At 42.0% G+C, this 20,467-nt stretch overlaps 1 protein-coding gene across 5 annotated transcripts in view; it reads left to right on the forward strand.

Moving 5' to 3' along the window:
• The window catches only part of cep112 (centrosomal protein 112), a 95,115-nt gene that overhangs the window by 17,488 nt on the left and 57,160 nt on the right, over positions 1–20,467 (forward strand). For all 5 annotated transcript variants that reach the window (XM_029437524.1, XM_029437527.1, XM_029437526.1 and 2 more), the window contains 9 exons: positions 1,501–1,587; positions 5,993–6,092; positions 6,525–6,643; positions 7,183–7,326; positions 11,196–11,350; positions 11,556–11,685; positions 11,814–11,906; positions 12,082–12,141; positions 13,441–13,520. In XM_029437524.1, the coding sequence (XP_029293384.1) occupies positions 1,501–1,587; positions 5,993–6,092; positions 6,525–6,643; positions 7,183–7,326; positions 11,196–11,350; positions 11,556–11,685; positions 11,814–11,906; positions 12,082–12,141; positions 13,441–13,520 (968 nt within the window). The remainder of the gene's footprint in view (positions 1–1,500; positions 1,588–5,992; positions 6,093–6,524; positions 6,644–7,182; positions 7,327–11,195; positions 11,351–11,555; positions 11,686–11,813; positions 11,907–12,081; positions 12,142–13,440; positions 13,521–20,467) is intronic.

A 20,467-nucleotide genomic window follows, 5' to 3' on the forward strand; every position in this document is an offset into this window, starting at 1 on the left:
CTAGCCTCGGGATGTTGTTAACCACTGACTTGTACACACACACACACACACACACACACACACACACACACACACACACACAACCAACCACACTTTCAAGGGAAGAACTCTGTCACTCTGCTCCAGGGTTGATTAACACGCCAGCACAGACGGTGACTAAACATGAGTCGTGACATCAAAGCCAATGGCCAGTCATTTTCGTGTCAAAGGTTTCTCTTTTTAGTTGCATGTTTGTGACCGGAGACATATTGTGTGTAATTTGTAGCAAACAAAAAAAAGGTATTATTTTTGAACAAGCAAATGTAATTTACAAAAGACCATAGGATAACAATTTAAATGGGCAAAAAAAAAAAGCCATGAAAGATTAGCAGGAAATAACTTATATAAATTGTGAAAGATACAAAAGAAAGTGCATTTTAAAGATGGAGGATTGTTATGTAAAAGTTTATAGTGATTCAACCAACACTAGACTATTATTGTTACTGTCAGCCACCAAAGACTGATATTCTATATTCTCTCTAGAAAAGAAGGACTGAGCCCAGAAAATAAGCATAAAACACTTTTATTACATCTACAAACATGCTCAAAGGTTTGCCGTTATGCCTCAGTGGCGGGTAAGGTTCAGAATAGAATAGAATATAAAATGTGTAATGAGCATAACAGCCTCACAGGGCTGCTGTCTTCGTCGAGAGACGCTCTTAACTGACTCTTCGTCGCAGGAGTTCTTCAACTAATCAAGTACTTAAAAATGTGTCATTTAGTCCCTCTGGCTTTCAAAGCCATATTTGTGAATAATGTTGTGACGCCAGAGATGTGATAATTATTTTCCAGTAATGACTAATAGTTTCATGTTGAATAGAAACACCATAGAAGAAAAGGGCATTAGGATTTTATTTGACTAAGACCAGGAAGCAGTCTAGCTTTAGGGGATGTGTTCCAACATGCACATGACAACGCGGAACTTTTGGTTCTCTGTACACACTGTGTTCAAATACACACAAACACGCAGGCTTTCACTTTGTTGTTCTTACTATAGACTGACTGAATATTCCATCACATACACACACTCACACACACACACACAGTTGAGTACATCTCAGCTTCTCAGTGTGTTTTGAAGCTCTGCACACGGATAAATGTTTTTAAATGTTAATGTGGTTTATTTCATCATCAGCTGCGCTTGTGTGCAAGACGGGACACACAGTATCTTCTTTCATCCAGACTCATGTTATCTCTGCTATCCTGTCAATCTATATGATGTTTTTTTTTTCCAAGGCATGTCTCTAAAGAAAAAGATAAGGACACAGATCTCAATGTGTAACTCGCCTAAAACAAAACGTGTTACTTGTTTTTGCCTGGTTATAAGTAATATTTCATCCCTCCGAGCAGATGTCTTTTTGCTTACCAACTTCATTTAATATTTAAATAATGAAAGTGTTTCACAAGAGTGTTGAAAGTGCTCCAGAAGTGTATGACATTTTGTTTTCTATGTGTTTCCAGACTGAGATGAAGATCAAAGTTCTGGAGTCCAAGCACCAGGAGGAGAAATTGAAGATGCAGCAGAGACACGATGCAGATGTTGAGAAAGTAAGAATCAAAACTGAAAGGGAGTAAATACTGCCGGCACAATCTCATGTCTGGCTCCAGTTTGCGGCGTGTGAGAAAAGCCATATTGATGTCACTCATTTCAGGATTTCAAATGGTCGCAATTTCCTAGCATAACACTAAACTTTGTAAATAATAAAACGACGAAATTGGAAAACAAGCTTTAGTTAGTTTTAGTTAATTAGTTCAGATTTTTTTTTGATGCCTATGGAACCATCTCTTAATAAATAAATAAAAATAAACATTTATTCACTTGATATAAAAGCATGGTCACAGTTCAGTTTTTAAATGCAGAGGAAACCACGAGTCTTTTTATATTGATTCAACCTTACCACAGCTACTGTATGAAGCATAACCAAGGTCCTACAGTGTGGTACAGTTTTTAGTACATGCCTGGACTTTAAATTATTATAGTTTGACTGTGTCTTTGCAAACTAATTTATTTATTTAATATCTGACCGTGGCTGAATCCCATTCCGGGGGAATCTTTTCTGCTGCTGTTCTTTGGTTGCGAATGCCATGAAATAATTACAAATATTCAGTCACTACATCCCACCATGCAACCTTTATTTCAAGTGTATAACACCTAAACTGAACCTCTCCTGGTAGAATATCCACTATATAACAAAATAGTCTTTGCAGAATCCTCATAATTCCACTTACATTGAGAAATAACACATCAAAGGAGATTGAAAAGACTTGATAATTTCTCCTGGGGACACTGGACAGGCATGTATGTTAACGTGAGTGCTCATGAAATCTAGTTAACCTGCGTTACGACGCCCATCATGGACTCTTGATTTCCATTTGTTGGCTAATGAAAAGAAAAGGAACTGAGTCTCTCCTCTTCTCGTCGTCTCCGTGCCGTAAATAATCAGCTCTTCAAAGCCCTTTGTCAGCTGGTGGAAATAGCGTTAAAGCTGGTTTATTTCACACTTGGTGCCCATCAGTTGCTTCAGATCAAGCACCTGGGATCTGTCACATCCTCAGTATGACTTTCCTTTGTTGCCACAGAAGCTTTTAATAAAAGGGAGAAAATACTCAAATGTTCTGTCCTCTTCAAGATGCCCATTGCTTCTTTGTGTTTGATAGGAGACAGAATGACAGCTAGCTCTCTCTCCCTCTCCTTAATTACATACAAATTTCGAGTTATGTCTGATTTAATTTCCTCCAAATATTTTACCCAGTATATCCCAATAATGGCTTCAAAGTGGAGTGATTCAGGGATGCAGTCTGACGAGGCTGATGGAAGGTGGGCATGTTTAGTTTTAATTAGTCTCCTTATGAATAATTTATAGGCTGCTAAAAGGTTACTGGTCATTGTGAAGAGGCTAATGAGAGAACAGGCCGGAGTTTTGTATGCTAGTGGTTGTGGATCTCAGGTGAGGAAACGTGCAAATGACGGTAGACCACAGCATACACCAGAAAACAATAAACGGCCCTTTATAACTATGTTTGATTTTAAGTGCCATTGGGATTACATTACATTGTGTTTGTTGTGAAATGTGTTTCTATTCCATATGTACAAAGAGTATACTCGTGTTCTAAGCCCAGATTTTGAACAGTGCGTGTGTTTTCTTCTCCAGTTCACTCTATTCACTGGTGTTATTGGTTAAAGTCATGGACAAACAGCGAACAGCCATCCCCACCCCCCCTACATTAGGATGTCTTTATAAAAGCCTAAAATGAGCACCCTAAGAGCTGTCATTTCCCACCTTGTAGTGCACTCTCTCTGGACCCGACACCGTGTCACCGCCTTGCTCGGTGGGGCCCCTAAAAAGACGACAATCTCTCTGGGCTGTCTAAATGGAAAAATTTTGTGTTTCCCTATATGTTGGGTGAACTTTGCTCCATCCGCCCCATCCTCCTTTCATCTCCCCCAGCGTATTCACACAGAGAGGATGACAGGCTTGGCAACTAAGTGCACTTGGATAACAAACACAATGCTAGAAAGATAAAGTCTTTTGGGCTTTGGGACGGTTCTTGACGGGAAAAATACACACTTTTTTTTTGGCCATTTCAGCCAGAAAATCGGAGGATCATCTGTTGTTGGGCCGGTCTCTTTTGTTCTGTCTTGATAATGGTTTTGGTATTACCTATCCAATAAACAACTAGAAGGGTACTCGGAGACCTGCGCCAAGGAAGTTTCCATAAGTCATAAATAATGCGTGTATCCGCCCTGTGATTTGGAACCGATCCAAAGTTGAATGGGTTTGTCCTTCGCCCATGCTACACCCTTCCACCAAGTCTCATGGAAATTGGGCACTTAGTTCTTCGGTAATCCCGCTAAAAACAGACAAACAAACCAAACTGAAAACATAACCTCATTGGCAGACGTAATTATGCTCCAAAAAAGGTTTACGCTGCGGTCACATAGTCAAAATAATTACGTATGTTTTTTCCTAACCATTTTTCCCTGACCTCGACGAAAAATGTCATGAGGTCAATGAAAGATGTGAAGGAGAAAAGCACTTAGGAAAAGACAACGTCAGTGCAAAGAGAATCCGACTGAATTTACACAACGACACATGTTTTATTTTGTGTTTTTTAGCAACTTTAAAACAAATAAGCTACAGTCCATCCCTCCATCCATCATCTACCGCTTATCCGGGATCGGGTCGCGGGGGCAGCAGCTCCAGTAAGGAACCCCAATCTTCCCTTCTCCGAGCCACATCCTCCAGCTCCGACTGGGGGATCCTGAGGCGTTCCCAGGCCAGTGAGGAGATATAATCTCTCCACCGAGTCCTGGGTCTTCCCCGGGGTCTCCTCCCAGCTGGACTGTGCCTGGAACACCTCCCTAGGGAGGCGCCCAGGTGGCATCCTTACTAGATGCCCGAACCACCTCAACTGGCTCCTTTCAACGTAAAGGAGCAGCGGCTCTACTCCGAGTCTCTCACGGATAAGCTACAGTGACAAACATAACGCTGTACAAAGTAAGGATTCCTGTCCAAAACAGAATCACAACAGATGTTTTCAATGTATCCATATAGTGTACAATCAAACAGCTACGGCTGTTGTTATTGACGGCCGAATGGTGCGTCGCTTTAAATGCTGAAGCCGCAAGGAATTGTGGGCCGGCATTATCTCCTTTTCATTTCTTAAAGGATGGTCCAGATAAGAAAGGAAGCATTGAAGCACCTTTCCTTAGTGTTTAGAGAACTCGACCTCGCTCTTATCATGGCTGTCACTTAATACTTCCGGGTCATTTCGCTCAGTTTTGAACATCCCGAAGCAAAACGGACTATTAGACCGCAGCTTTAAATTATCTCGTGATTTTGTTTTGTTGTGCATTGTACCACGCCGGGGAGTCGACACAAGCTCAGACCAATTGCAAAATTGTACATATACTGTATATATTTATGCGCATTATGCAATTTAGCCCACACACCATCTTCCTCAACATTGAGACTGCTACACCGTCCTTGTTATACTGGAGCTCCAACTCTCCATGGCCTTATTTGACTAATTGCTCACAGATGGCAGCAGCAAGCAGATGCAGTTACCCCATTACACCTCCGCACAGGTGGTTTACTCAAATGGCATTTCACTCCGTTAATTTGAAGCCTCCTTTAGGATTACATAGGCATGTGTACGATGAGGTCTTGTCGGGTTATATAGTGAACTATATATACAAAATGTTCCATGTCCCCTAATAACATTTTGAGTCTACGTTTAGTTTTTTGTCAAATGATCACGATTGAGATTTACTGACTTTAATTATTTATGTTTAGTCGGAGTTAGTTGTACTATTAGTGCCCAAACAAACAAACAAAGGTTTCTGTTTACATTCAGTGTTTTTTCACTAAAACACATTGTGTATATCCTTGAGGCCGGAACTAACTGGCTTTCATGAAAACATTAGCAAATCTTCTTTAGAAATCCTGCGTTGGTTACATTTGTTTACTTGCTATCACACTTCTTCCCTGCTCTGTTGGCATGTCCTTCCATATCTTGGCGTGTTACACCCACCTGTAGATCAGGGTAAAAATGTGAAGCCATTGGCAGGAACTCCCCATTCGTTTGTGTGCTCGTGAACCAACAAAGCAGGGACCCACACGTAAAAACAACTCCAGGACCTCCTAGTGGTCACAAACTACACAGGGTACCCTTAAAAGTGATTGCAGGTTCCAAAGCTGTTTTGAGTTTGGATGGTTGTGTTTATATTTGGTTCACAATTGGTACCTTTTTTTTTTTTTTTTTAATGTGGTTTAAGGATCTTGAGCAAAAATTCTAAACTTTGCATGGACATTTTTTTTAGCTTTTGGTTTACAGCTTTAATAGCTACTGGTGAGAATAAAAACCTTTTTAAACAAGAACCGTCATAATTTTATAGCAGTAAAAAAAGCTGAATAATCTTAAAAGCAATCTCCCTCTCCCTCCTTTTTAGATTCTGGACCGAAAGAATGGTGAGATTGAGGAGATGAAGAGCACGTACCGGGCCAAGCAGAGGGAATCGGAGGAGATGGTCCGTAAGCTGGAGAAGAAAGGTGAGGCGTCGAAGGAGTGCAGGGTTAACTGGAAGGATGTTTATACTAGTGTCTCTGAACACTCAGTGTAAAAAGCCTGAAAAGATACAATTCTGCAAGAGACTGCACCGGTGTAGAGTGACGTTCTCCAGCTGCGCTGCTCAATCTGAAGTTTAATTGCACAACGTGTGCCTTTTTTCTCTTAATGTCTCTAATGTCCTCTTCCCTGTTCCTCTCTCACTCCTCGCCTCTTGCGCTCTTTCGTCGGTCTCTAAAAGCATTTGATGAAAAACATTAACTTTCCAAAGAGAAGTGCTATTGGCCATTTGATATAAGCAATATCTTTAGAGTGTGTGTGTGTGTGTGTGTGTGTGTGTGTGTGTGTGTGTGTGTGTGTGTGCGCACCCTGAGGCAGGGCCTGACAGCTCTTTTTGTGTATGTGCTCTTCTAAAGTTCAAAGTGTGCTGCGGGAATCCCAGGTCATCTGCGAGAGCAAGGAGAAGCAGATTTCTGAGCTGAAGAAGATGTCGGATCAGAGCGCCGACTCCCTGAAAAACGAGTGGGAGAAGAAGGTATGAGGGAAAAGTTGAAGGGTTTGGATTTTCTGCAGCCCAACCCCCTGTAAGCAGCCCTGAGCCAGAGGAAGACTGTTTGATAGCATGAGACTAGCAGACTTTGCTGGAAGCAGGCAGGCTCTGCTGCTCTGTTAGGAAAAAAAATCTTTATTCTTTCATGCTGTGCTTAAGTTAGTGTGGGTTTTTTTTTTCTTCTTTTTAGTGCTAAAAAATTAATGCTCTCTGCCCTTGGTAAATTGTGTTTTCACTCCTGATGGCTCGAGCAAACCGAGCGCAATAAGATCCTAATGAAATTTCCACTCTCTCTTCAGGGTCACTTAGCGTGTGATGAGCAACAATTCTTTGCCGATGTAATAATAAAGGAACTACTTAACCAAATGATATTTATTCCACTTGAACAAGCACGCCATTACATGTCTAAAGAAATAGATTTCATGAAGGGGGAGAACTTACAAAAGAGGCGACGACAAGAGGAAATCAAGCAAAGTAGTCTCAGGGAGAAAGATATGTGACTATGTTATTCTGTGCCCTTCCAGCTGCATGCTGCCGTCACAGAGGTGGAACAGGGGAAGTTTGCGCTGCAGAAGAAGCACACTGAGAACATCCAGGAGCTGCTGGAGGACACCAACCTCAGGCTGGCTAAGATGGAGGCTGAGTATAACGCTCGGTCACAGGCAACTGTGAGTACAAGAACAGGCGTTAGTTTTGTCAACACGTTGTATTATTTACAACAGTTTGAACATTTGTACCTAGGTTGACCTCACGTGACATGATTTAACTTGGATTGGAACACTCATGTTTATTCCACGACTTTATAGCGAAGGCAATGAGCTCGAGAGAAGCTTTAAAGCCGGCAGTCGCCTGCTGGAGATTCAAGCGTTCAGACACTTCATGTGGGCAGATTATTTTATATACTCAACACCAGACTTTCACTGGAACAAACAGGATTCTGGGTGATGAGACAGATGTATTTTTTTTTTGCATAAATTGCCTTGTTTAACTCTAAGGAAAATGTATACATCTGTCGTATAGCTCTAATTATAAAACGATGACCCACGCAACTCCATGGCTCAAATGAAGGGTGACTCGTATCTTACCTCTGTCATCTTTTAGAAAGGTCTTTGATCCAAGTGTGTCTTAACGCGGTGGGACATGCACACATACATACACACATCTCCCGAAGCTGTAGTTTCTTTGATGTCATATGAATAGACTTTGGTTTTAAGTGGGATCATGCAGATTACATTAATGGGGATCATCAACACCAGAGGCCAGTCGCTGTTGCATAAATAGCATTGTTGGCATTTCGAGGGCTGTCGTGCCTATCACGCATACACACATATTGCTTCTGGCCTTAATCTGTCAGCAGGCCCACATTTTAAGAAGCATGAAACACTGGACAGTGCAGGGCCGGTGGTGAGGCCCCTCTTTTAATAATTAAGGACAAAAAAGGCCCGAGAGAATGAAAAGAGCTCTCTGTCATAGTAAATTAGCTGCTCTCCTGCTGTGAGTTTGAGTTGACCTACACACACACACACACACACACACACACACACACACACACACACACACACACACCTGCCTTGTGTAGAAAGTTCAAAGTGGACTTAATCTCAGGTGAGTTATTAAATCTTAAGAATCGATGTTGTCTTGGGTTCTTTTATTGTGAAAAGGTCTGTCTTGACTTGTTGCTCATATTTATAGTGTAACACCTTCAAGATATCAGTCAGAAGACCTGAGTTTATCCAATATGCAGACGTTTTGTGCTTGTAGAATATACAAATATCCCCGACTTTGACCCAGTAGCTTTGAGCATGTGCTTTGAGCACTTAATACTATATGCCCATTTGTTTCAGGCTACTACTCCTCCTCTGCTTACTGTGAGGGAGAGCTGTAGCTGCTTCATGAAAAGTTCATACCCAGGACAATATGTGAAAAGTTCAAATTTAAAGTATGCAAGCCAAGACAAACTCAGATTGATGATTCATGTTCATTCAAATCCAGCGTACTGGATCTGGTTTAATAACAGCGAAATGAAGAACGTTCATCTGCCCAACGCTGCCTGGTTGGATTTCTATCCAACGCAGATCAAAGGTCTTACAAGGGGCTTACGGATATGTTAGATGTTGTTATTTTTGGACGTTATCTATGCACAGGGCAGAGCCGATAGAGTGACTGAGTGGGTGTTTGAAAAGGAAGACAAGCCGGTATCTGTCTAGGTATTGCACCATTCAAACTCTTGACTGTAGTCCATGCATGTCCATATCCAAATAACTGATAATGGAGATATGATTAATATGGTCTTGTGGTTCCTAGTAGGATTATGTCTTTCTTTGTACTGAGGATATTTTGCACATTGTTGAGCTAGTATTTGTTAGCGTTACTGTGAAAGTACCTACTGATTTTATTTGTCCCTGTTTTTGTGTATAAACAGTACAATTAGTAAAAGGGGTTGGGGTTGTATGAGGTACTTATCCACAGTCTGCGTACAGTATTACTTGCGGTATATATGGCTGATTGGAAGACAAGGCGTATACTGCTGTGGACGAGGGCAGCAGCAAAACGTATTTTAGCCACCTTAAAGAAAGGCTCACCTAAAAACAAAATATAAAAATCACTATCAGTTTAGGTGTATGCCATAAATAGAATATTTTCATCACTTTACCTTTCCATCAGACGGCCCTTTAAGACGTGAACTGAAGCTGTTATCTATGCTCTCTTCAAAGCCAACCAGACTCCTATGAAAAAAAACATTAATTTAAAGGGAGCATGGATGGATGGATATATTTCAGTTCCCCTGACAGCAAGCACCTCATACCACCCCCACTTCAAACAATCCTATCCATCCCTTTAAAAGACCATAATGTCCCAGAGTGGTATCAGCCTTAGAAACCCATCCATCCATCCATCCCCAGTAAAGAAACTTGCAGGACTATTTGTTGGACACCTGTCCCACAAGTCCACAGTCTTCTCTGTCTCCCTTTTCTCATGTCTTCTGTTCGACCCTCCATTTGCTGCTCTTCCTCTCACACTGGAGTTCATGCACACACAGCTCGACAAGCCTCATGAGATGAGCGATGTAGGTTGTCTTCCATCTGCTGGCCTCAGTTCTGATGCAAACACTGTAAAAGGTCATCCATCACTCTGTACGACTTTGTTTTTTTTTTACAAATTACATGTTTTTATCCCATCTTCAAAGACTTTATCCCTTTCCAAATCTCTGAAGGGGAGCAGAGCTCATAACGTAGCTTGTGTAGTCTGCTCTTCACACCTTGTAATTCTCCTTCTTAAACACCTAATTAGTGGACGTAATTCGCTCCCTCTGAGTGTGTCCAGGTGTGCCCAGTCCAGACTCGGCTCTCTGGCAGGAGATGAGAAGAAGCACCTCTCCATACTAAGTGTCAGCACGCGTCCCAGCACAACACAGGCCCCTTGTTCCTTTTCTTAGCGCCCTACGCTGCTAACACAAAGACAAAAAAAAACAAATCTCTCTCACCAGCCTTGGCCGGGGAGCCGCTCTCGTCCCCTTTTCAAACACACAGCTCCCTCCTCTCCCGTCATTCCACCTCCTGTCATCGCCGGCCTCTGTCATCGCCTAGATTGACTAGCGCGCTCCATCTTTAATCAGCGCCCCGTCATCGCCTTTATCAGCCTGCCCACACTGCATTCCACGCTGTAACAAGAACACACACACACACACAAAGACACACATGCACATGCTGAGGGACAGTACGCAAAGAGGGGACGTTTCTTTTCATCAAAATCGGTGCTTTGATCATTGTCTTTATTGAAAATCTGAATCCTGATTGAGCTTTTGACATTTGTCAATAAAACAGAACAGTGTTGGTGTACAGTGGAGTTCTAATGTCAGCCTTAACACGTAGGATTAGTTGGATAGTTCAGATTTCTGTAACGGTACAAAAGTGTCTTAATGTGTGTGTGTGTGTGTGTGTACTTTTTAAGCAGTTTAAATTATTAATATGACGACTATACAGGCACATTGACATTTAACTGTTTTAAATAATAGTGCCAGGGTTTGCAAATGGGAGAATCAGCTTTCATTATCTGTGTTGCTCCAAATGTCAGAGTTCCATCTCTCCACTACAGTTGACCTCAAAAACTTCTGCAGTTGAGCTTTTGTTGACTGGAAGAAATATTTTCCCTTGATAAGATCTTTCCCTGTGTAGCATTGAAAGGATTTCTGCTGGTTCGACCTTTTTGGTATAGTTTGTACAGAGAAGATGTTTTTGTTTTTGATGTCTCGCATAGCTTTGGAGAGTACCAGAGCAAAACAACCTTAGCTTTTAGAATTGATCATAAAAATACAACTCAAGCAGAAGTTATCTGTAAGTTATTAAGTCGTAATAATTATAAAAATGAGTATGTTGTCAGCTACATTGTTAGCCACATTCTCCCATATTAGCAACCATATTTCTGTGTCTGACTTCACTATGGGAGCATGCAGTCCTCTGACCCGTGACATTTTCTCAGGCTACTGCCCTTCGTGATTCAGGCTGTTTGGTGATTTCTGTGTATGCTTGTGGTTTAGGAGCAAACGGCGCGTGAGCTGGAGCTGCGAGTGAAACAGCAGTCGGTGGAGGTGGAGAAGGGCAACGTGCTGCGTCAGAGGGTGACACAGGAGAAGGCCCACTTGGAGATTCACATTGCATCCATCAGTGCCGAACTGCAGGAGGCCAACAGACGGTCTGTGAAATATAATAAAGGGCGGGTGAAGAGGATGCTATTTAAATCTATGCATGTGCCAATAAATCCTTTAAATGTCCTGAGGCAAAGCTTTAGCATCAAGGAGGTAAAGTGACTTTTGTAATTATTGATTTGGTGGCGTTGGAATAGGAACAGGTCAGTGTATGTGTTGACCCCCTCTCTCGTGCCCTTTAACTGTCCACAGGAATGTGATGCTGCAGAAGGAGAAGGAGCAGCAGAGTGAGCAGCACGAGCAGACTGTGCACAAGCTCCAAGCCAAAAATGAGACTGACATGAGCCACTTGCATCAGGAACACGCTCTGTCTGCTGCTAAGGTCCACATTACTAGAACACCTCCACATGTATCTCCCTTCCAGCCTGCTGAATTTACAGTTAATTGATGCAAAAAATACCAAATTGAACTGCGTTTATTAGCACTTTCCTCTCCGCTTCTCTCTTCCAGGCCTCTGAGGTGATGGACGACTTTGAGAAAACCGTAGCTCTGCTCAAGCAGCAGCTCCTGGACTGTGAACACCGAAGGCACCAGCAAGTCAGGGTATGATGTGGGTGGTGGCAGAGCTGTTTTTAATGTGTATATGTGCACACGGCTAAAAATAAATGGCATGCATCCTTTCTATTTGTGACAGTAGCAATAACAGCCATGACAATGCTTCAGGTGTCACACGTAGACACTGACACACAGTATCATTTCAACTCTTGCTTCTTTTCAGGATCAAGAGATGAAGTTTCACCAGGAGAAAGATGAAGTGCAGATCAACTGTGAGAAAAAGGTAGCGTGTACTTCAGGGAAACTCATCCACTGAGCTCCATAGCTTCTGTCGTTGCATTAAAACAGCCCTGGACAAAGTTATTACGGTCAAGTGGAGATCAAAGCCCGGTCTCACATGTTCCTTTCTTGGTTCCCCTTACTTTTAGATCTTTATGTCTGGTCTCGTAAAATCAGAGCAGTGATTAACAGGTAGATGAAGGGCAGAGAAGAAAAGAGGAGGATGGAAAATGTATAATTTAGCATAAGAGTTATTATGCAAAGAAAGTTGAGAAGGGGAGTTGTAAGCAAATCCTTGTAAACTTGTAGAGTCACTCTGCAGAAGAGGACATTGAAAGGGGCCATTTTTCCGTCTTAAGTTTGTACTGTCAGTGTACGCGGGCCTACACTTAATTGCCTTTACTTTTGAGAGACCCTCTTCAAAGCCATAGAGCAGCTGTAAACCGTGGAGTGAAGAGACCATTGTTAATGATCTGAGCTGGACCAGACCGGTCCAAGCCAGACTTCATAGGTGAAAGTCAGGTTTTAAAGACCTGCTGCACCTGGGTCATCTTCAAAGTGCCACAGTTATAATGTGTGTGCTCGGCTGGTATACCCAGAGACGGGCCCCTCTGGCTGATACACCTGCAAGAACTTAGCAGGCCTCTGTGCACTTCATTCAGGGTCAGGGAGAATTTAAATTAAGCTTCTCTGAAAGAAAGTCAGAAGTTTGGTTTTGATGCTTTTCTCAAATAGTCTTTTTTTTTTTTTTGCCTGTCCTTGTAATAAACCTTTTACCTTTTTTGTCCCACCTTCTTCCTTCTGGACGTTGACAGGAGATGTAAACAATGAAAGAAAGAGGAGTCAGTCGTTCCCTTTTCTTTTCCCTGGAAAGATTTATTTTTCCCCACTCTCTCCACATAAATGAGACACGTGGAGGAGGCCAGGGTACGGTATCTGGACATAAGAAGGGCCCATATGGCTGCCACAGATCCAGAATGAGAGGCCCTCTATGCAGGCAGATAGGCTCAGATGGTACTTTTGATGGGGTGATGGAGAGATGAGACCAGATGCACAAGGTCACAGGCAGGAGAGTTTTGTTGAGTGATGTTTGATGGTGTCTGCTTTTGTACACACCTCACCTCTCTCTCTCTCTCTCTCTCTCTCTCTCTCTCTGTCTCTCTCTCTCTCTCTCTCTCTCTCTCTCTCTCTCTCTCTCTCTCTCTCTCTCTCTCTCTCTCTCTCTCTCTCTCTCTCTCTCTCTCTCTGTCTCTCTCTCTCTCTCTCTCTCTCTCTCTCTCTCTCTCTCTCTTCTTCCCCTCAGGTTTTGGCAATCCACGGTGAAGCAGAGAAAGAGAGAACAGAGGCTAAAAGGAAGATATCCAAACTAGAAGATGCACTCAGGTAAAGTGAGAAAGGCCAAACCAAAAGTGTAATAAGTGTTGAATCTGAATTTAACAGCAAAACTGTTTTATTTACTACTAATTACAGAGTTATTGTACCAAAATGTATAGACCATTGCATTTTGAATACTCCACTCATCATTAGGGTGCATATATCCGAAGTCTAAATAAAGATGGCTTCACCCATATACACTGTGATGTATATTTTATCAGTGGTGTTAGAATGTACACATTAATCACTTTAGTGAGCTCTAAAATAATCTGTGTGCAGTGTGTGTGGTCCTCCTCCTTCCCTCTTTGCCAAGTGTTTGACATAATGGTCTAAGGCACACCATCAGCATGTCAGCCAGTCTGCGTGCGTGTGTATGTTCTGCAGATGTGTGCATTTGCGAGCTGAATCCTACAGACGGAATAGAATTGAATAAAGTAAGGGAGACTTTCAGGCAAGATGTTTTGTGTGCAAAAGGCAATACTGGACAAACCCGATCATAATCTAAGAATATCATCAAAACACTATGCTGGCGCCCGGGGTTATTTGACAGGTTTATGGACACATTTTCTGCTTTATTACTGTTTGTACTGAAATTGCCTCCTTTTGGTCATAAGATTTCCAACATACATAATGCTAGTGGAGCATTTATTTTAGAATGATTAGTATCGTGTATTTGAGCCTTGACTTTGTGGCTTCAAAGTTAGTTGGAGAGTTGTTTATTTCTACTGACTTGAGTCTTTGATCATAAGAACAGTTTGTATGAATTCTAATTTAAGGTGGAGTTTGACTTTAACAAGCCAAACCTTGCACACTCTCTTTGATCTTTTTTTTTTTTTTTATAACTGTTGGTTGTACCGGTAGAGTTGAGAGCCTGGTTACTGTGAGAAGTCGTACAGATCAGAGCTTCACATGTGATAAGCATTTGTGTTGTCTTGAAGAGAACGAGCAAACTTAATCCTGCTCTATAAATCAAACGGGCTCTGCACAATTAAATTGATAACCATATGAGGAAAATACCATGGTAGTGAAAATGTAACGCGTGATAGATTAAATATTTAATATGGTAGAGACACCATGACTTGCTGTAGAAATATTCTTTTTAAATAATGCTATAAAAATATTTTTTTTATTATGTGTCACGTAGAAGGGATTGCTCTTATTGATGAACATTCAGACAATCATCACTTAACTCGGCACTTTCCCTCAGCTCTAAGGAACCTTTTAGCGCCTTTCAGCTCTTTGTTTTGGTTTTGCGGCCCATAAGTTTACTCGTTGCTCTCATCAATCCCGTTTCTAGCTTCTGCAGGCATCTGTGTTGAGTGGGAAAAGCTCTGATACACCCACTGTACACTACCTGTCCAGCATCAAACATCAGACACAGTTAGCGACTTGCTTGTGATCAGAGATAAAACAAGAATCAATATTAGACTTTCATCCGGTGGTCAGAAACACGACTGAATTTTAACACGTACGGTCAAAAACTTATATTAATGATGCTTTTAAGGTCCATTTATAGCCCAGTTTCACAGCAGAAGTTTTGACTTGCACAGGTGTTACTAATGACAGTAATTACCAGGACCCTGAAATTGGCTCACCTTAATGCTATGCAGCCGCTACTAATTAATGTGATTAATTACACCTGTGCTTCTCCTACTGTAACATGCCAAAACGTGTACCATGAAAATGTTATGCTGTAATGTTCAAGCCCCAGCTGGAATATTACAAAAGCATTATACGGGGATTAAAATTATTAGTAAATGAATGAGTCCAAGTAATGCTTCAGAAAATAATGATTCTGCATTATATAATTCTTTGATAAATATTAACATTAAACGCCCTAAAATTGGAGACCTACTTTAGTTTCCCCAACACCATTTACCTCCTCTCGGCTTCCTTCTCTCACCCTTAAGCTGTCACTCCCTTCCCTCCAGAACTGCACAAGCACACTCTGCTGTCAGCTCTGACAACTTCAACAGACTCCAACCAACCAGTCAGCCAGTCAGTGCATTCCACAGGGTACTTAATCCCATACAGGACCACATTACTTGGTCACAAGCAGCTTACAGTTTCCCTGGCAAAACTAGAATACGTTCTGCACAATTAAACACAACACCCATTCAACAACACCAGCTCCAGCCATACACAGCCAAGGCCAGCCACAGTGCCATCACCCCCTTTGAGAGGTTTTCAACAGTTTGTCACAATATAATAGCAACCCAGAGGCAAAAGATAAAAGAAAAGAATGGGTTGAACGTGGCTGTATTTGCTTTTTTTTCTTGAGTCCTAATCAATAGCCCAAGGCACTTTGTGTCTTCACCGAACACTATTTAAATGGCCCCTAAAAACAAGGATAAATCATTTTCATGAATAAGAAATTGTATTAAGCTGTAGGACATGGTTATTATTAATGTTTCTTTGTGTTTCTGCCACTGTGAAACAACATGAAAACTAATTTTGCAGTTTTGTGGCATTCAGTATTCAGCGTAAAGATCGCAGAGGGACATTGATGGTCGTGCCTGCTTATTGTTTGCGCTCGTCATTGTCAGCCCGGCAACAGAGGACATGCTTAAACACAGCAGACGGATCCGTTTGTGCATAAATTATCCTTGTTGTTAGTATCAGTAACGAGCCAGTCATTCCCTCGTTTAGTGTTAAACACTGAGAAACGGCAAGTGGCCCATCGGGCTCTTGGCTAATTAAGCACTCACGCTCCACACACACACACACACACACACACACACACACACACACACACACACACACAATAAGCAGTCTGATGTCTACCTGCCTGCTGTCGTGGCAACATTGATGGCCTTTAAAGGCGATCCAGGAGAACTTCAAAGTCATAGCAAGACCGTGTGTGTGTGTGTGTGTTGTGGATGGTGAAATCAAACAAGTAGAACTGCTTAACATGCCCTCCGTGTGCAAGATACTGTGTGGCATGTGCGCTGTATTATTATGTGTTTGTCAATCCACTCAATCTACTGTTGAAAGTATATTAGCACAGAGACCTATTAATAACTATTTGTATATGTTTTAATAGTGTATTTCTTCAACAGCTGATGATGAACGTGTTTGCAGTTCTGACTGGGCTTGTTCCTATGTAGCATGTATAGCTGTTATCCACACTCTTTCTTTTTATCCATGATTCACATCCACCCTTTCTTTCTTTCCAGTGTACAAAGAAGAATCACCCTTTTCCTGCCATGCAAATAAGCAATACTGTGTACAATTGAGTTCTAGGTCTGTGTTACTATAGCAACAACAACAGAAAAGCACTACAAAGCTGTGCAGAGAACAAGTTTCTCTCCTCTTCTTTCATCCCAACGTGCCTCAGATCATTACAGGGCATTAGCATAGCGATGGAGAGATGCACCACAGAGAGGGGGTGGGGGGGGGAATAGGGAGAGGGAGCTCGTCTGGGGAACAGCTTGCCTGCTTTTGCAACAGTGACCTCCAATTTACCATTTCAAAACGTCAGAAAATCACCTGGATGTTTAAAGTAGGAAAGGAAAAACAGCTGGTTAATTTCTAGATTACGTTATTTCTCTCCCCATGAAGAGGCTGTTACATATTTCTTTCTCCCTCATACCATTCCGGTCCTCCTTCCTGCCGCTTGGCACCCAACCGGCTTTATCAAAACCATGTGCCTGCAGAGGTGTGGTGCAGGGTTGTAGCAACTCTGACTGTTTCTCAGCAGCAACTTCTGCTCAGTTTGATCGTTTACAGTTTGGAGTGTCAGAGGCAGCGTCTACTTTAGGCAGCTGGAGGGAAAGCGCGCTCGCCTTTTGATGAGAGGCTACACACTGGCTGTCCAAAGCCTGTACACACACTTTCACTCTGTCATGGATGGGATGTGTCATGGTGTGTAGAATTTACACCAACTCTTTTCTTCAGTCATAATCCTGTTCATCCCTAATTTAAAGTTTCTTGCTTTTCTACTGTTGTTTCAATGTTGTTTCAACGCACAGCCCACCACCATGAAAATGCTTCTTTTGGTAGGGTATTAATTAAGTGTGTGGTGTGTGTCATTGTTTCTTTCTTAGTGTTTGTGCATGCATGCTTGCATGAGATAGTGCCCCCTCTACTCTTAAAGGTGTAGGATGCATCCATTATGGTCTTTCATGTTATTTTCTATGTGTGCGCACATGCATACCCTACATCTGTGTGTGTCTTTTGAAGTAGTTTTATCTTTCTCAGCATTCCTCTCCCATGACGGGAGGGATGGAGGGAAGCAAAGGTGGTGGTGGTGGTGGTGTTCCGGAGAGGGACCAGAGGTAGCCGAGCAGTTAGTGTTGAGGTTCAGGAGCAGGTGGAGGTATGGATCCCGAATATTGAAAAGCTTCACCGGGGCTCAATATTTACTCCCATGGCAACTGCATTGAAAGAGGAAGGGAGGAGATGGGTTAAGCGCCAGTTCGATACCACAGACCTGACAAAAGGAAAATTGTAAAGAGCTGTTTAACTGGGTCCTATAGCCAAGGTCGTCAGAGAGAAAGGACGGCTACATCCTCAAATACTCGTTTTATATTACTGAAGTCAAGAATATTTCATGTGAATTTTCCCAATCCGGAAGTCATTTTTCCAATTATTACAACACCGCATGAATGCATCACAAATGGCTTACCTCGCAATGTAAATGAAAGTGAAAGATCATTTGCGTATCTGTCCCCGGGTCATGCTACAAGTTTCATGAAAATCAGGCCAGTAGTGTTTCCGTAATCCTGCTGACAAACATACCTGGTCGAAAACATAACCTCCTTGGAGGGGGCAATGAAAGCCGATTTTTTTTTTTAGTGTTAGCTCTAAACCCATATTAACTTTGAGCCCTAAGCTTACCATCTGTTGTCATGGCAGGAATGTCTAACGGATCAAGTCTAGGGAGCGTTCCTTTTAATCTTTGTGAATATTGAAATGGACAGATAATGAGGCTGATAATAAGTTTCTACTCTGGAAAATTAAGTTAATAGTTATCCTGCGCATTTAGTTATTCAGCTCTAATTTATCATATCTGTTCATCGCAGTGTCTCGTATCACTTAATATGTGCGCCTGATTGATATTGTGACACATCCATATCATGGTGTAATGTGCCCACGTGATCGGAACACATAACCAGATTTGACATTTGTACATTGAGCTAGCTTACTAACAAATATGCACTGACAGTATGAATTATTACAGTTAATCCATGCGCTGAAACAACTCAATTTGGATAGATTGTCTTCAGGGCTTTTATTGTTTCATAAAAAAAAAAGCCTCCAACTTCACTTTCCATTGTATAATGGTTGAGATATGTAAATACAGTATGTTTACTTTAGGGACTCGTGCCTAGTTGATTTAGCGTATCATGCTGTAGTCTGCATAATTCATGAAGCCAAAAAAGCATTTTAAATGCACAACGAAGGGAAGAAAGTCCCTGTTCCTAACCATGTCATGAGTAAGATCTCTTCTCTTCGAGTAAAGAATGAGTTGTGTAGAAAAATTCAATAAGCATTTAATTTTTCCACGGTGAAACTAAGTGAACAGAACCATATTGAAGTACGAGACGGACACGTAGTGTGTCTTTATGTTCCGTCCCACCCACATGTTTACCCCCCCCCCCACACACAGTGGTACTGTCAGCCTGTGCCGCACCAGATTCCTCTTCATCCCTCTCGCTTTCCTCTGGGTGTTTAGTCGGCTTTGACACACTAACTGGCGCGAGGGAAAGTCACTGCTTTCATCCCCAGTGTTGATGGTAGAGCATGAGCGTCTAATGGAGACTGTTGTACAGATGAATTTAAATGTCATCCGTCATGTCCACCAATGCTTCAGCACGCCACTAAGCCTCTTCCCTTTTGCGACGTCCATGTTATTCTTGACCTTTCTTTTAAAATGAATCTATGTCGAGCCGTAAGCTAACGATTATTTAGCGTGAGAGAATGGCGACAGATGTCCAGCTCAGTAACCCAGAGTCCAAGGCGACATCTTCACGTGTCTTGTTTTGCCCGAGCCAACAGCTCAAAACTCCAAAATGTTCCCTTTTGCTTAAAAGAAGTCCTAAATATTCAATCGTCAAAGTAGTTGCCGAGTTTATTTTCTGTCCATTGATTAATCGTTTCAGCTCTTAATCTTGTGGACCGGTATGAACACTGAGAAAGTAGCTGTCTTATTTTAAGAGAGGCTGGCATCAATACCAGTGAGACAACTGTTCCCTGCAAAGCACCCAGATGACTGTTGTGATCTGAAGCTACTGTGGGAGACGGATGATAATATTGATACCTCCTTTCTTTTCTATGCGGCCATTTTGTTTCATGTCTTTACATGAAGTGCCACGTTTGTAGGCATCAAGCTCTATTTTCTCCTCTCTTTTTTATTCCTTCTCTCTGTCTTTAATATTTCCTTGCCCTTGTGCTGTCTCCTTTGTGTTCACTTATTGGTGATCTGTCTCTTCTTCTGTGTCTTTTTGTTTGTTTGTCTTGCTCCCTTTCTCTTTCTCTGGGGATGAAAACCAAGCCTGTTTTATTTTATTTTTCTTCAGAGGGCGCTGAATATTTCAGTTTTGCATTTTCTCTCTTTTTATGCGCTCCCTCTTTTTCTTTCCAAGGCCCCTTTGATGTGTCTGTGGATTCGTTATCATTCCGTTTGGATGAGCTCACAGACGCAGATGCGCGGGCGCTTGCATCCACTTGCGCGCGCACCACGTGTACACACACTCTCACTCTCTGTCTTTTTATACTAAAGAGACCAGAGGCATCCGCATGCGAGCGTGCATTCTACTCTTGTTTGTCAAGTCTTTTCCATGCGCCGCTCTACCCACATCCCAGCCCATACAATTCTTAAATACTCTACTTACATGAAAAGAATATTTGCATACGCAATTAGAGTTGCTTCTGTGTGCATTCTCTTTAATGTGTACTCTTGTATTGACTGTACGTATATGTAAATGTTTATATACAGCAAGTTCCTTGTCTCT

The sequence above is a fragment of the Cottoperca gobio genome, chromosome 8, assembly GCF_900634415.1.
Source record: "Cottoperca gobio chromosome 8, fCotGob3.1, whole genome shotgun sequence".
Classification (NCBI taxonomy): Eukaryota; Metazoa; Chordata; class Actinopteri; order Perciformes; family Bovichtidae; genus Cottoperca; species Cottoperca gobio.